Source organism: Kogia breviceps, chromosome 6 (assembly GCF_026419965.1).
Source record: "Kogia breviceps isolate mKogBre1 chromosome 6, mKogBre1 haplotype 1, whole genome shotgun sequence".
NCBI classification, from domain to species: domain Eukaryota; kingdom Metazoa; phylum Chordata; class Mammalia; order Artiodactyla; family Physeteridae; genus Kogia; species Kogia breviceps.
Genome location: NC_081315.1, coordinates 100946481 through 100962340, shown reverse-complemented (window position 1 = coordinate 100962340; position 15860 = coordinate 100946481). Strand labels below are relative to the sequence as shown.

The 15860-nt window shown below is 37.7% G+C and overlaps 1 protein-coding gene across 4 annotated transcripts in view; it reads left to right on the top strand.

The window, feature by feature from the left end:
- Positions 1–15860, top strand: part of SLIT2 (slit guidance ligand 2) — a 404520-nt gene that overhangs the window by 375162 nt on the left and 13498 nt on the right. For 3 of the 4 annotated variants that reach the window (XM_067036353.1, XM_059066475.2, XM_059066473.2), the window contains 2 exons: positions 1423–1553; positions 13111–13265. In XM_067036353.1, coding sequence (XP_066892454.1) covers positions 1423–1553; positions 13111–13265 — 286 coding nt within the window. Of the gene's footprint in view, positions 1–1422; positions 1554–13110; positions 13266–13561; positions 14635–15860 lie in introns of those variants that run through there. The other variant, XM_067036354.1, reaches the window with a different exon arrangement.

Below are 15860 nucleotides of genomic sequence, written 5' to 3'. Positions count from 1 at the left end.
TTATTCTTCTCTCTAACATTTGCGTCTTTCAAAACTAAATGGGCACTAGGTATTTTTATTCACTACTTGATCATATAAGACACACACACAGAGACAAAGCAACAAAATCTCTCTCTTTGTTTTGCGCTCAGCTAATGGCATTTTATTCGTTTATTTTTATGGCTCTGCAGTTCAGGTTCTGCACAGTAGCGGGGGCGGGCTCTGGGGGAGCTTTCGTTAGGAAACCTGCAGCTGAGAACAGCACAGGTGAGACAGAACACATCTTGGCAGAAGTGTCAGCCAAGTGTCTTTTAACTTCAACATGAAATTCACAAACTCAAGTATTATCATAAGTCTTTCCACGAAGTCACCGTGTACCTTTGAGCAAGTCATTCAAACCCCTATAGACAAGATTAGGCTACATTAGGGTGATAAATTTAGGGTACCTGGGGCAAATTGGGGCTGCATATTTGTTTTGTTTTGAATTCAAAGAAGTGTAACGAATTTCCTATAAAACCCATTCCATATTTGGTTTACCCTAGCACTTCAGTGAGGGGCGGGGCTTCTTGAGAAGTCGTGAGGAATGGGACCCTGGAAGGCAGAGCAGCCTTCTTTAAAAAAGCCTGACCCCCTAACTTCCAGCGTTTGCCACCCATCTTGTTATGAGAAGTACCCAGTGGTGTTCGGGCTTTAAGTCCTAACTTTTACTGAGCTGGTCCTTCAAAACCCCGGAAAAGTCAGAAAGAAGGATAAAAACAGAGATTTTCCCCTGGTCACACCATAATTTAACATGTAATATGAAAATCCATCTTTCTCAATGCAGTCACATTTCACATATGCCATAAATAAAGCCCATAACAGGAGCAAAAAGCAGGTAAGTGAAAATCTCCAGCAAAGGAAATTCTAAGCACGTTCAGTGATGTTAACTTAAGTACTTCTTATTGTTCTTTTTAACAGAACGGAAATGTGATCATTTTGTTCCTGATTAGATTTTATCATTCTCTGCTGAGACAATATAGTTTGATATCTAAGGGAGAAAGCTTGATTTACTTTAAACACTGTGAACTCTAATGATATAGAAAATATCTTTCACTTTTAATTTGCTGAAGTATAAATTATGTGATGTCCTTGTTTTTGCATATTTCGTAGGACATGAATCTTCAAGCTTTATCATTGCCAATATGCAGAAAGAGAATAAATGTATAAGTTATTGAATGTAAAAAGAGCTTTTTGAAGTTCTTTATGAATTTATTGGCAACAGAGTAATCCAGGAATAGGTCATCTTTCAAGTAATCATTTCAATGTGCATTAGTATTTTATCAGAGCCATAAAGAAGAAATAAACCATAGTAAAAAACTCATTACTAAGAAGTCTTGTTTCTTCATAATGAAATATGTCTGGATGACTGTTTGTCCTACTAATGTCAAGGTTACTTCCCACTAGATTGCCACAGATGAAGATAGTGGAATCCTCTTGTATAAGGGTGACAAAGACCATATCGCTGTAGAGCTCTACCGGGGACGTGTTCGTGCCAGCTATGACACCGGCTCCCACCCAGCTTCTGCCATTTACAGGTGAAGATCTGTCAGTTACTGGTAAAGGTGAAAACAATTGCTTAATGCAGAACTGCTTCTCCTCTCTTATTGTGTCATGGGGAGGGGAGGGAATAATTTGGCTACAGCAGACTTTATGATAGATGTGTCAGAGGCCTGGCAGTAACAGACAGCATACTCAAGTTGGATAATTAAGGAGAGATTTATAAGAGGACTGTACAAAGATTGGTTGGGACAGTATAGTAATCTGGAGCTAGTAACTAGGTATACTGCTAGTAGTGTCCATGGGCTTGAAGGAGAGAGGGGAGGCAGCAGTTATGGAAATCGATGCTCAGAAAAGGAACTGTGGAGAGGACTGCATGACAGGAGCGCAGGGAGGGAACCAGGGTTTTAAATACCTGATCCCCAAAATCTCCTGTACCCCTGCTTCCCTCTGGCCAAATCAGATGCCAGAAAACAAGGAACCCACTGATCTCAGTAATATAGCTCACACATGAGCCTCCCAGGGCTCAGAGCGGACTGAAGACAGGTGGAGAGTAGCCCTAGAGAAACAGCTGCAGGATACCCAGCACAGGGTCAAATTTAAAGTTACTATTCATGCAACACATATTTATCGAGCACCTACTGTGCACCAGGCACTGTTCTAAGCTTTCAGCAACAGAGCTCCTGCCCTTAGGAAGCTTACACGTAATAAGCCAATGGACAGCTACAAGATGTGTATTATCTGATCATTCTGTTGGAAGTTTTCTAATAATATTATGGTATTGATGATATATTGAAGACGTGAATAGGGTGGGATTCATGGGGTGAGATTTTCCTGAAAGTGTGCTTTTTGCATAAGACTAACCTTCAGAGCCCCTCTGTAGCTTCTCAATACCAGTGGCCCTGCAGACAAGTTACCTAGTTGATTTCTTCACATGTACAAACAACTGCTACCATTTAGAGAAAGGTCACAAAGTCATAGGCAGTCCGTTTTTCCAGGCATATATCTTAAATGAACTGAACTGGCTACTTGCAAGAAAAGAATATTCTCTCATCCTTTTAATCTTGAAACGATTTTAAGCTTTTAGAGAAGCACTCCCCTGTTACAGATAGCCTTGGTGTTGGCAATCTAATAGGAGTGGTTGTGACGAGAGTGAACTAAAAGCAAATCTTTGTCAAAACAGGACTAGACTACATCTGCTCAGGTCTCCCTGAATGCTGCCATGTGAAAATGTGGGCCCAGGTTTTGCCAGAACTTGTGATTTTTCAAGAAAAGACAGAAATTTGGCTTTTTTAAATATAAAGTTTTCCCTCCTTCAGTATGGATTCACACTTTTTAAAAATACCATATGTGGCAAACAAAACACATTTGTAGCCCAAACATGCTGGGTAAAAGTTTGTGGGCATTGATGGAGACATAAAATGGAGACACTGGCCTATATGATCTTGATATTATATATTTTCAGTGTGCTTCACATGTTATTTAATCTTTCATAACGGTTCTGGGAAATTGGATGCCCATTGTAGCCATGAATGGAATTCAGTAAGTCCTTTTGGGGTAAGCTAACCCACTTGGGAATATTTAGAGCATGGAAACAAACACATAATTATTGGTTTCCAAGCAGAATACAATAGTTACTTCATCTCTAAATGGTGATGAATTAGTGCCAATATTTTAAATGTTGCTAGGCCTTAAAAGTTATAGCCTCCATTTGTTTCAGCTCATAAAAAGATTTCAGAATATTGATCTTATGGTTCATTTTTGGTAGTCTGTGTATTTGTTTTGTTTTATGCAATGAAACAGCATAGAACTGTCAGGAACCATAGTAAAAGTTCTTGGAGTTGACTTATTAAAGCTAATAGTCACATAAAATGTACTTAAAATATTTCTAGATAAGTTGTAAAATCCCAAGTGATTATATCCAAATGAGGATTTACTCTAAAGAGCTTATTTTGAGTTTATGTTTATTACCATTTTTGCCTAACAATAGAGTATACCCTGTAACATCTATAAAAAAGGATAATATAACATCACACACTTTTTGTTACGAACCAGAAGTAGATGTTTCTGCTTGCAGACCATCTAATGGAGACATCTGTTATGAGGTCCAGAGCAAACATAACTTTTATTTATTTCTTGCTTTTTAGTTTATGGCACAACAATCAACAAAAGTTAGTGCATTATTTTTATTTTTTAAAAGAAATTTATTTATTTATTTGTTTTTGGCTGCGTCGGGTCATTACTGCACGCGGGTTTTCTCTAGTTGCGGTGAGTGGGGGCTACTGTTCGTTGCGGTGCGCGGGCTTCTCATTGTAGTGGCTTCTCTTGTTGTGGAGCACGGGCTCTAGGCACGTGGACTTCAGTAATTGTGGCACGTGGGCTCAGTAGATGTGGCTCACAGACTCAGTAGTTGTGGCTCACGGGCTCAGTAGTTGTGGCTCGTGGGCTTAGTTGCTCCACGGCATGTGGGATATTCGCGGAACAGGGATCAAACCCGTGTCCCGTGCATTGGTGGGCGGATTCTTAACCACTGTGCCACCAGGGAAGTCCCAGTGCATTATTTTTAAGTTAAAGAAAAGAAGCAACAATCACCGAGAATTCAGATAGAGAGATGATTGATTAATTGATTGATTGATGTGGATACAATATATGGATACTATATATATATATGTATATATATAATATATGAATATAGTAGTGTTCCAATTGACATTTTAAAATGCTTTTGTGAAATAAAGGCTACTGAGAACATTAAATTATTTCAACACACCAGGAGAATCTAGTTTTTCAGGAGAATCTAGTTTTTAACAAGTAATAATCATAGTGGCTGAGATGTATGTGCAAATATAGGCTTGGCAATTACTATATATAAACTTTAGCAAGGTATTTAATTTTTATGTGTTTCAGAATCCATATCTGTAAATAATAATGTAACACCTGCCCCATCAATTCACTACAAGGATTTAATTCTACACTCAGCTCTGTCCTCACTCCTCACTCACTTTGTCTTCATTCCCATCTCCCTTCTAGCTATAGAGGAAAATCTTTGTGGTGTCTCTTTCTGGAGTGTAGCAAGAGTTGAAAGTGAATCCTCTCTTCTCATACATTGACACTGGAAGTACATGTTGTTTACAATTTCTATGGAGAGCAATTTGGAAACATCTTTCCCACTACTGGGAATTTACCCTAAAGTTATACCTGTGACATAGAAATGACATATGCACAACGTAATTCACTGTGGCAGTGGTTGTAAAAACAAAAGTTAGGAAACAACCAAAGTTTCTAACTAAATAACTCCTGGGTAGCCACACAATGGACTGTGCTGTTAAAAAGAAAGAGAGAGTGAGAGAGGGAAAAAGGGAACAAGAAAGTTCTCTATCTATGATATTGAAAGATTTCCAAGGTCTATTGTTCAGTATATATTTTTTAAAAAAGTCAGGCAGAACAGTGTCAAAGGTGGGTGAATAAGTATATGTACTTTATTTCCATTTACTTCATAAGGAAAAAACTAGGGATAGAGAGAAAAGAGTGGGGCTGAGGCACAACTTGTGTATAAATACCATTTTATATCATTCTGATTTTTGAACCATTTGAATGTCATTACAACTCAATACTAAAATTGAAGTAATAGAAAAGAGCAGGTGTTCTAAAGACAATCTGCCTTGGTTCAAGTCCTAGCTCTGCCATCTATTAACTGTGTGTCTTGGGCAGGTTGCATAAGCTCTCTGGTCCTCGCCTGGTAAATGGAAATAATAAATCATAGTTCCATCTTTGCAGGATTGTGGTAAGAATGTTATGATTTGATACATGTGGAATATTTAGAATAAGCCATACCAAACAGAAAGCAGTACTACTAGCTGCTGGGATCATAAATTCACAATGTCCAAAACTAAGTTCATTTCCTTTGCTTCACCCTGGTGCATTCTTAATTTCATTGAGAGCCATCACCATCTTCTTGGTCATTTAGGTGAAATGAAGTTACTCTTAACCTTTTTCTTTCACCTTCAATTTGAAGTTTGTCCAAGTCTTAATTCTGCTGTTACTAATTTTCTGGCATTTATCTAAATGCCTCTATCCTTGCTCAGGCCTTATTAGAATACGTACTCTAATGAAAAATACTACTTCTCCATCATTACAACAAAATCCATCAATAATATTGTTGCCATCAGATTTCCTATAAGTTGCTTAATAAATATTTTGTTTGGTTGAATTAAATTTTCAAATCTTGATGTGTTTCCACTTTATATAACTTTATTAAAAATGCATCACACTAGGGAATTCCCTGGTGGTCCAGTGGTTAGGACTCAGTGCTTTCACTGCCGAGGGCCCGGGTTCAATCCCTGGTCAGGGAACTAAGATCCCACAAGCCACATGACGTGGCCAAAAAAAAATCACACTGATGTTTTTAAAAGGGAATATTTTTACATATCCTTACATCAGAGAATTTGTTTGAGTTTAATTAATTGCATGATTTTATGTTATATAAGATTTACCTTGGTAAAACTTCGTTTCCCAAATTATGCAGTATTTAATGTGCTATTGTAGCATCGCATATGGGAGTAATGTCATAAATCAGGTGCCTCATTTCAATTGCCTGGTTAATTTTCAACACTGATGGAAATGGATTTTGTTTATTTTAGTAAAGTGAAATCTGTTTAATTAGGGGAAACTGTCATCCATTATTATTGCTTCTATTGTAGTATATTTTTTGGTTTAAAATGTTTGATCTTATGCCCTGCCAGCGCCCAGCTGTTCCAGGTCCCAGCCATTTGAGTGGTCCTGGCTAAGACCCTAGACCCTGGGAACAAAGATGTTCTTTCCCACTGTACAACGTCTAAATTTCAGAGCCTCAAAACCAAAAGGAAAAGGAAAAAAAAATTAAAAATTAAGATGTTTGACCTTAGATGTCAATTATTGTCTCAAATGAATTGATATGAGAACTATTATTTCATGGAATTATGTTTAGAGATAGTAGTTAACAAAGAAGTGCGTTTAAGAAAACCTAAATGTAGTAATTGTTTATTTTCCAGTAGAACTAAAGTGGCATGCACATTGTCTCATTTTACTTCTTACATCTGAGAGAAGATCGTGGTTTCCAGTAGACATGTATACTGCTAACAGGGCCAGGCATACAGGCAGTGGTGTAGAGCCAGCACCAGAATCACCTGAAAGGTGTGTTAAAATACAGAGTACTGGGCTCCACCTCTAGTTTGTGATTCAGATCTCAGATAAGCCCCAAATGTTCATTTCTACAAGTTTCCAGGTGATGCTTTGATCCAGGGATCACAATTTGAGAACCATTTATGGAAAAGGAATATATTTGAGCTGTGCTCTGAGAGCTAATGGTGTGCATCTCTTCTCATATCCAAGTTCTAAGACCTCTGTTTGATGCAGCCTTGTTGAGAGTAATTTCTGCCATAGTACTCAGCAAATGCTACAAATACAGACTCATTCTTTTTACAGAGAGCCAGTTGTTAAACATTTGCCTGCATCCTGCTAAGAGATCTAATCAGCAGCAACAAAGACGACTTAGCAGCCCAACAAGTGAATTAATGTAGAATACGGCACACATGCCTAATTGTTACAGTGCTTGGAGAAGAGCATAAAGAGGGACGTGGTAGTAGTGCCATGAATGAATGAATGAATGTGGTAGTAGTGCCACGAATGAATGAATGAATGACAGCCCAAACTTGAAGCCAACATCAGCAGTAGTCCCTCAGACAGGGATAGAGTAACATGTTATTTTCTCAATTAAGCTGTTAATTGATTGCCCTTCAAAATGACTTTCTTTTCATCTAGATGGGCAGAAACTTTTTAAAAAATCATTAATGACAATTGTATGCTTCTTTCTTTAGGTTCAAATTAATGTCATTTTCCAAACCAGATAGCTTCTTTGGAAACATTGTCCACTACTATCTAAAAATTAAGAAATCAGGTGCACACATTACAAAGGTACAGTACTGTACCATGCCTTCATCAGTTTCAGTATTCAGGAAACCTGCACAACTTCAGGGGACTTTCCCCTGCAGACTGTTAGGTTGGTTGGCTACACAGTCTCTGGGTTATGCAACTTACAAGCTTATGTTAGGAAAAAAAAAAAAAAAAGAATTAGTCTCTTTGGAAAGACAGACCATTTCCTAGATAAACACTCAGCCATTCTTGACATGCTGTATGAGAAGGCACCACTTTTTATCAGCTTCACAACTTTGAGCAATTTACCTCACCACTTCGTGCTTCCATTTCATGGGGAGACTTGGAAGCAACTAATGTAAAGTGCCTAGTTGAGTACTAGGCACAGAGTATAATAATTGGTAATGCTGGGGTTTATGGATACTCTTCATGCTTGGATACCCAGATACTGAAGAATAAATACCCAAGTGCAAAGACTGTTGCCCTACTTGTGACTCTTACCATATGTTCAAATGTGAAGTTTCTTTCTATTTTAGTGCATTTTTATTTAAATTACGTACATAAGGTCCCCAACTTACGATGTTTCCACTTATGATTTTTCAACGTTACGATGGTGCAAAAGCAATATGCATTCAGTAGAAACTATACTTAGAATTTTGAATTTTGATTTTTTTTCCCGGGCTAGCTATATGCAGTAGGATGCTCTCTCATGATGCTGGGCAGTAGTAGCCTCAGGTCCCAGTCAACCACACGATCCCAAGGGTAAGCACCCAATACACTTACAACCATTTTGCACCCAGACAACCATTCTGCTTTTCACGTTCCGTCCAGTATTCAATCAATTACATGAGACAGTCAACACTTTGTTATAGAATAGGCTTTGTGTTAGATGATTTTGGCAAACTGTAAGCCAGTGTAAGTGTTCTGAGCATGCTTAAGGCAGGCTAGGCTAAGCTATTATGTTCAGTAGATTAAGTGTATTAAGCGCATTTCTTTTAAGTGCATTTCTGACTTAAACATATTTTCAATTTACAATGGGTTAATTGGGACTTATGCCCATCGTAAGCTCAGGAATATCTGTAATTTGCTCAAAAATGCAACTTTACTTGATAAATTATTTTATAAAACGTTCTTCTGAAAACTCTTATGCTAATACATAAATACCTTTAATCCCACTTGGCTTCCCATTCCTTCCACTCAAAGAAGTGGGCAGGGAAATTTTTTATTAGCATCCACACTTCACAAATGAAGCGTCTTTAGCCCAGAGATATCAAAATGAGTTGGCCAGTTGAATTTGTCTAGTTTTTTATTCCTCTTCTATTACATAGAATATGCCAACAAATACTTGGCAAAAAAGCAGGAGTTCACATAAGCAAAGTGAACTATTTATCTTTACTCCACTGAAATACCTTACAATTTACAATTGAGATAGAAATATAACAATATCATTGTTAATGCGTCCTGAAGACATAAAGACAATCAAAGACAATTTAGAGCCACTCTTCTTTTAAGCCCCAAGTTTTTAAACTCTTTTTCTATAGCAAACCAAGAGACAATTGAGTAATGGCTTTGTTTTCACACATCCATTTAGAAATCCAAGAAAACAAAATCTCAGGTAATAGATGAGTGTAGTAAAACTGAATTACATAATAAAGGTAGTAAATGCAATTTATGTTCCTAGTGGAAAGGCTCACTATTAAGTGGTTCACTTGCGACTTGTCATGGAGTATATAGTTCCCCAGAGAGTAGTGAAAGAGTGTTTGTCAATACCTGTCAGGACCCAAAAGGAAGTTACACATCGCAGGTGGATAGGTAGGAGATGACCGTGATAGACTGTAAAATCGATGATGTCTTAGTTTTATTCTGCAACAACTGGTGTGTCAATCACTGCTTTTATTTTGAAAGGGTATATAAACAAAGGACTCCTGGGCATCCCCCAGATCTCTGGCTTTAGGAGACAGCATGAAACACCAATTTAGAATAGTCTTAGCTCTGCCATATTCTCTTCAGGTCCCATACACACAATATCATCTTAAAACCAAAGAATCTAAAAATACTAATTTCACAGTACTTATCTGTTAAAAGCCTGGGCAAGGCCTCACTTAATTCTGAGAAATATAAACAGAATTAAGCTCAGTGGTAACTCTTACCAAGTTCTGGAATCATCAGATTAGACATTGAAAGCTTTTGGGAGGAGAAAAGTATAGTCAGTCTGAACTTCACTTATAATTGGGAAAAGAGAAGCCAAAAACAAGTTTCAAATAGGTATATCTCATATGCGTTCAATGATTTTTAGTACATGTACCAAGTTGTGCAACCATCATATAAGATTTTTTTCCACAGAACTTTATTCCTGGGCTGTTTGGGAGATAAATCATCTATTAAAGGCTAGCTAGTGGTGAGAACAAACACATGCCATTTGTACAGTACTAGATACTCTTCAGGTTTTTTATTTTAAAAGTGATGGATAATAGTTAAAAGCACGTACTCTAGAACCAGACAACCTGGCTTCAAATCTGTTTAGCCACTGTCTGTGCCATCTTGGGTACCCTAAGTGCCCAAATTTAGAATTGTGAGTCTTAAATGAGTTAATGCATGTGAAGTTTCCCCATAGTAGGTGCTGTGTAATTCTTTGATCTTATTACTTGCATTTCCCTAGTGAGGAAAAGAAAGCAGAGAAAAATTACCTCAAGTCACAGTAACTCAGTGTCACACATCTAACAGGAGCTAGGATAAGCTGAGCAAGACTTACCTCCCAACATTATCTTTCAGGATATCACCACTGAAAATTCCAAATTTTTTAATAAAATGCATCTTTTGGATGTCCTGTCCGAAGTATGCCTGAAGGATCTTGACTATCTATAACTGTGATCCAACTAGTATTACTAAATAAACTCTATATGTTATCCTTAATACAACTCCCCTATATTTAATTTACTTAACATACATTTATTGAGCATCTGCTATTTACCAGACACTACTGGATACATTAAGGAAGAAATAAATAATACAGGGCCCCTGATTTAAGGGAGCTTACAATTAGTGGGAATTAAAGACATGTACTCAGGAAGAAAGAAAGAGAAAAGAAAAGAAAGGAATAAAGGAGTAGGAAGTAAAATGAGTTAATTATGAAACTACCTACCTCCAGCTTCCCAGCTGAAACGCTGCTTTAGAGTGTGCAGAACTTTAAAGGTATTAAGCCTTTCAGTTACACTGCACCAAACACCATCAACAAAGACAAACCTAGGGCTTCCCTGGTGGCGCAGTGGTTGAGAGTCCGTCTGCCGATGCAGGGGACGCGGGTTCGTGCCCCGGTCCGGGAGGATCCCACGTGCTGCGGAGCGACTTGGCCTGTGAGCCATGACCGCTGAGCCTGCACGTCCGGAGCCTGTGCTCCGCAACGGGAGAGGCCACAACAGTGAGAGGCCCGCGTACCGCAAAAAAAAAAAAAAAAAAAGACAAACCTAGATCGATTGCTTATGACTGATGTGTGACCAAGAACCAGTTCCCTAGTACAAATGAGTCTTTTTCTTTGCAACTGTAAAGGGAAAAGGGGGGCCCCATTATTAATATTTATAAATTAAGTAAGGTCATTGTTGACAGAGCATTCATATAAAACCACTTAAAGAGTTGCATATGATGACAAAGGAAAAAGCAATTGACTACCACCTTCTCTATGTATATCTTTATATTAATGTTTTACTTAAAACTTCTAATAATTTGAATGTCCCCAAAGAAGTTATTATATTTCTGCCAGTCTTTAGCATTATCTTACAATTAATATTAAAAATAAAGCCTGACTAATTTCTTCTTGAAGAAGATTCTGAAGTAGTATTGGATTATTTATCTTATGACAGTGGTGGTGGTGGTAGTGATGATAACGGTGATGATACTAATCTCTAGCGTTTAACTTTGCACTTTCTATAGACTAGATGTTTTGTTCTGCACTTTAAAAAATCATTTAATAGGGCTAGACCTCAAATTAATCATAGGAGGGGGGAATATTTGTTAGCATTTACTGAAGAGAAGATTGAAATGTATTAGCAATTAAGTTATTTATCTAAGGTCAAACATTTAATAAATGCAAGACCAGCATTCAAATCCAGGCTTATCTGATTCTAAAATCTGTATGTTTCACCAGTAGTTGGTATTATTTAAGACCACTAATAGCTGGTGTACAACTTTATTTAGAAAGTATTTTCTTTGTATATTGTTTCCTCTGTTGATTTTAGTGGTATCAAGTGTTGGGATAATTAAATGTGTAAAATGCAAAAATATTGATTGGCACATCTAACATTTATTTTTTTAAAGATGATATCTGAAACAGGTTATTAAAAATTCCTGCACACGTGGACACTTTTAACTACTTAACACCAGAGAACTTCAGGTGTTTTCACAGCTCTGCAGAATGGTTTATATTGTTGTCAAAACACAAAAACGTTTTATTCCATGTCGGCAAACAATGGAATAAGATTAGACTCCTGTGGTGAGAACCATGAAGAAATATCTATACATTTTTCTGTTATTTTCCAGGCTTGACGTATTTGCAAATTTCAATATCAGGGCCTGGAAATTTAAGCAATCATCTTGCATAGGGAGTATTAGGTATTCACGATCCTCCTTACAGTATGTTCCCATATTTCCCTTTTTGAGCCCTTTTTCCAATCTTTAAAGTCAACATCTCAGTATATTAGTTCTTTAATATTCGCTGTTGATCCTTTGTTGCTCCTGTTTCATTTGTCCTGTTTGCATCTTTGCCTGGTGTAACACTTGTGTTAGACTGACAGCCACCCTTTTAAACCTTATAGCACCTACCTGCTAATTGCACCCAACTTCATTTTCAATTGTCGTTATCCATTTACCTGTTTCTTAATCTCTTTGTTTTTGTCCATTTTATGAATTTCCATAAGCCCTCTCAAATTTTTAAGAAGGCGGATGTAATGATTGTTGGACCTGTCCTTTTAAAGTTATAGAAGAGAAATTGAAGAACCATTGTCATAACTAGACTCCCTAGATATGACTATGTTAAGCATTCTATTTAATCCATTATTCCCACCTCTCCACTGAGCATAAATGATCTTCACAGTAATATCATTTGATGGACATCCTTCTGAAAAATGCAAAGAAAGTGAGAGTATATTATCAATTAACATATTTCAAAAAGTGCAGTGATCCTGCCAAGTTGGTTCTTCCTGCATTTATATGTACGTTTGATTCTGATAAGTATTACTGTGTAGTGCGTAAGAGTGCAGAGACCAATGATCCCCTAAGATCAGCGTCTAAAAAGTATATTTGGCACAGGTATAAGTTAGTTGTCTTTTGAATACAATTTGGAGTAACAGTATCTGAACAAATGAAACTTTAGTGGCATTTAAAATCAAACGCATAAATTATGCTTTGGAATTTCTACATACTGGGAGAATGTGATTGGATAATGATAAAATGTATTCATTTCCACTTCTCCCAATGGGAGAACAAGCTTATTTTGTATTACCCAAGAAATAAAAAATGATTGTATCTCCTTGAAAATATCTTTTATTTTAAAATCAACTACTGGCCTTTATCTTTATTAATGTTAAATAGGAGTATCTTTTCCCAAAAAGAGCTTATTGGAGTTTGAATGGTAACTCCTTTTCTTTAATAAATATAAAATTGGAGGATCAGTTATCTTTTTTTTTTTAATAGCGTGGAGACGATCAATGATGGAAATTTTCACATTGTGGAACTACTCGCCCTGGATCAAAGTCTCTCCCTCTCTGTGGATGGAGGGAGCCCCAAAATCATCACCAACTTGTCAAAGCAGTCCACTTTGAATTTTGACTCCCCACTCTATGTCGGAGGTAAGCTCTTTTCCAAATTCCGTGGATTCCCAAACCCTGTGATTCTCATCACAGACTGATCCTGAAGTTGTTGATGCCTGGTGCCATGGTCATTGATCAGTCATTGAAAGATGGACAGCAAGGATAGAAAAGAAGGAGCCCTAAATGGGTGATAAGAGACCATGTTGTAACCCTGGCTCTGGGTCTAACAAAATGTGTGGTTGGAGTGGAGAGGGACATTAATGGTTTTTTTGTGTCTGTCACATACTAGGTGATTTAAACATCATATAATCCAATCTTACTCTTCTGGTGTATAGGAAAAAGAAAGCTGGTCAGAGGTCAAATACAGACAATGAAGAAGATGGGGAGTCAAGTGTGATGCAAACTGAGGAGTGCATGACCCACCCCAGCACTATTAAGGAGGCAAACAATACCAGCTTCAGTTAAATGTCGCTATGCTGGAATGCCTCTACTGTCAGCTGCGAACTCATGTACAGGATAGGATAATTATTAATGAAATCAAATGAGTGAATGAACAAATTAAACGTACAAATTGTATTGGGGCAGCAGGAAGTACTTCTCTTTAGCTAAGGCCTTATGGTGAATGAACAATGGAGAAGGTCAGAAAGGTGGATTAGGGCCTGGAATGACAGAGTGAAGACTCGACTTTATTTTTAAGGAGCATGAAGGCAGATGAATAAATAGATGAGGGATACAGTCTGAGCAAACTTCTGAAGGAGCTCGGAGGAGAAGACCTGTGATGGAGAGAGCTTGTACTTTTACCTCTATCTGGAGGAGTAAATATATACTGGAGACAGATTTTCAAATTTCAGACAAAGGACCAAGAAAGTATATGATTTTGAATTGAGTTACACTGAATTAAATTACATTGAATTGACTGATAAAATTAACTCATTTTACAGATAAATAAGCTAAAGTTTCTGAACAGGTCAATGTAACCAGTTTCTTCACCATGACAGGTATTTTCATGAACTTCACATCATTATTTTCACAGTAACGACCTTGGGATGCTACATAAGTTTCTTAACCCCTCAAAGCCTTCCCTAAAAGCATTTTGGGAAATACCCTGCAATTCCAGAGCACTTCTGTTTTTAATAATTTCAGCAGTAGAAAATCTGAACACTTTGATAGACTTTTGATTTTTTTTTTAAAGCAGTTAAAAGTCTTTGGTTCATTTCTGTAAATATTTATTGAGCACCTCCCATAAGCTGAAAACTAAATTAATAGGTGCATGAAGAATACAAAACTGAAAAAGAAATATCCCTTCTGTGCTATCCCTTCTGTGCCAGGGGAGTGGGGAAAGCAGTCACATCTTCATGAAACCATAATACATTTGTAATAAAAGTATCTCATATTAAGTCCGTGCAGCAAGTTGACTGATCTATTTGCTTCATGGGAATCACACTGTGGGATTCATTAACAGGCAAAAGCCGTCCATTCTTGCCTGCATTACCATGAACGGCAATTGCTTTGGAATGGGTGAAGCGAGTCACAGATGTTACCTGTGGTTGGAGAGAAAAGAAATTATATTTACTAAGCACGTGCTGTGTGCTCACTGCAATGCTGCTTTTACAGTCTTAACCCTCAGAGACTTTAGGAAGTAGGTATGACTTTTAGTTTTATAATCCCTAAGGGACTTCATGGAATATGTCCAAATTGATAAGACTTCGTTTGAGTTCAGGTCTGTCTAACCCCAAAGCCACCTGCATTGCCACTCACCTTCTTAACATGGAGCAGAAAAGTAAGCAGTCTAAGTTCTGTGGCTTTTCATTTATTTCTGGACTTGTTCGTCACTTGATTTAATTTTGCTTTCAGTAGAAATCATTTCAGGGCTTCCCTGGTGGCACAGCAGTTAAGAATCCGCCTGCCAATGAAGGGGACACAGGTTCGTGCCCCGGTCCGGGAAGATCCCACATGCCGCGGAGCAGCTGGGCCCGTGAGCCATGGCCTCTGAGCCTGCGCGTCCGGAGCCTGTGCTCTGCAAAGGGAGAGGCCACAACAGTGAGAAGCCCGCGTACCACACACACACAAAAAAGAAATCATTTAATTAAATCTTTTTTTTTTTAAACATCTTTATTGGAGTATAACTGTTTTACAATAGTGTGTTAGTTTTTCCTTTACAACAAAGTGAATCAGTTATACATACACATATGTTCCCATATCTCTTCCCTCTTGCATCACCCTCTCTCCCACCCTCCCTATCCCACCCCTCTAGGTGGTCACAAAGCACAGAGGTGATCTCCCTGTGCTATGCGGCAGCTTCCCACTAGCTATCTAATTTACATTTGGGAGTGTGTATATGTCCCTGCCACTCTCTCACTTCATCACAGCTTACCCTTCCCCCTCCCCATATCCTCAAGTCCATGCTCTAGTAAGTCTGTTTTATTCCCGTCCTACCACTAATCTCTTCATGACATTTTTTTTTTTCCTTAGAGTCCATGTATATGTGTTAGCATACGGTATTTGTTTTTCTCCTTCTGACTTCACTCTGTATGACAGACTCCAGGTCCATCCACCTCATTATAAATAACTCAGTTTCATTTCTTTTTATGGCTGAGTAATATTCCATTGTATATATGTGCCACATCTTCTTTA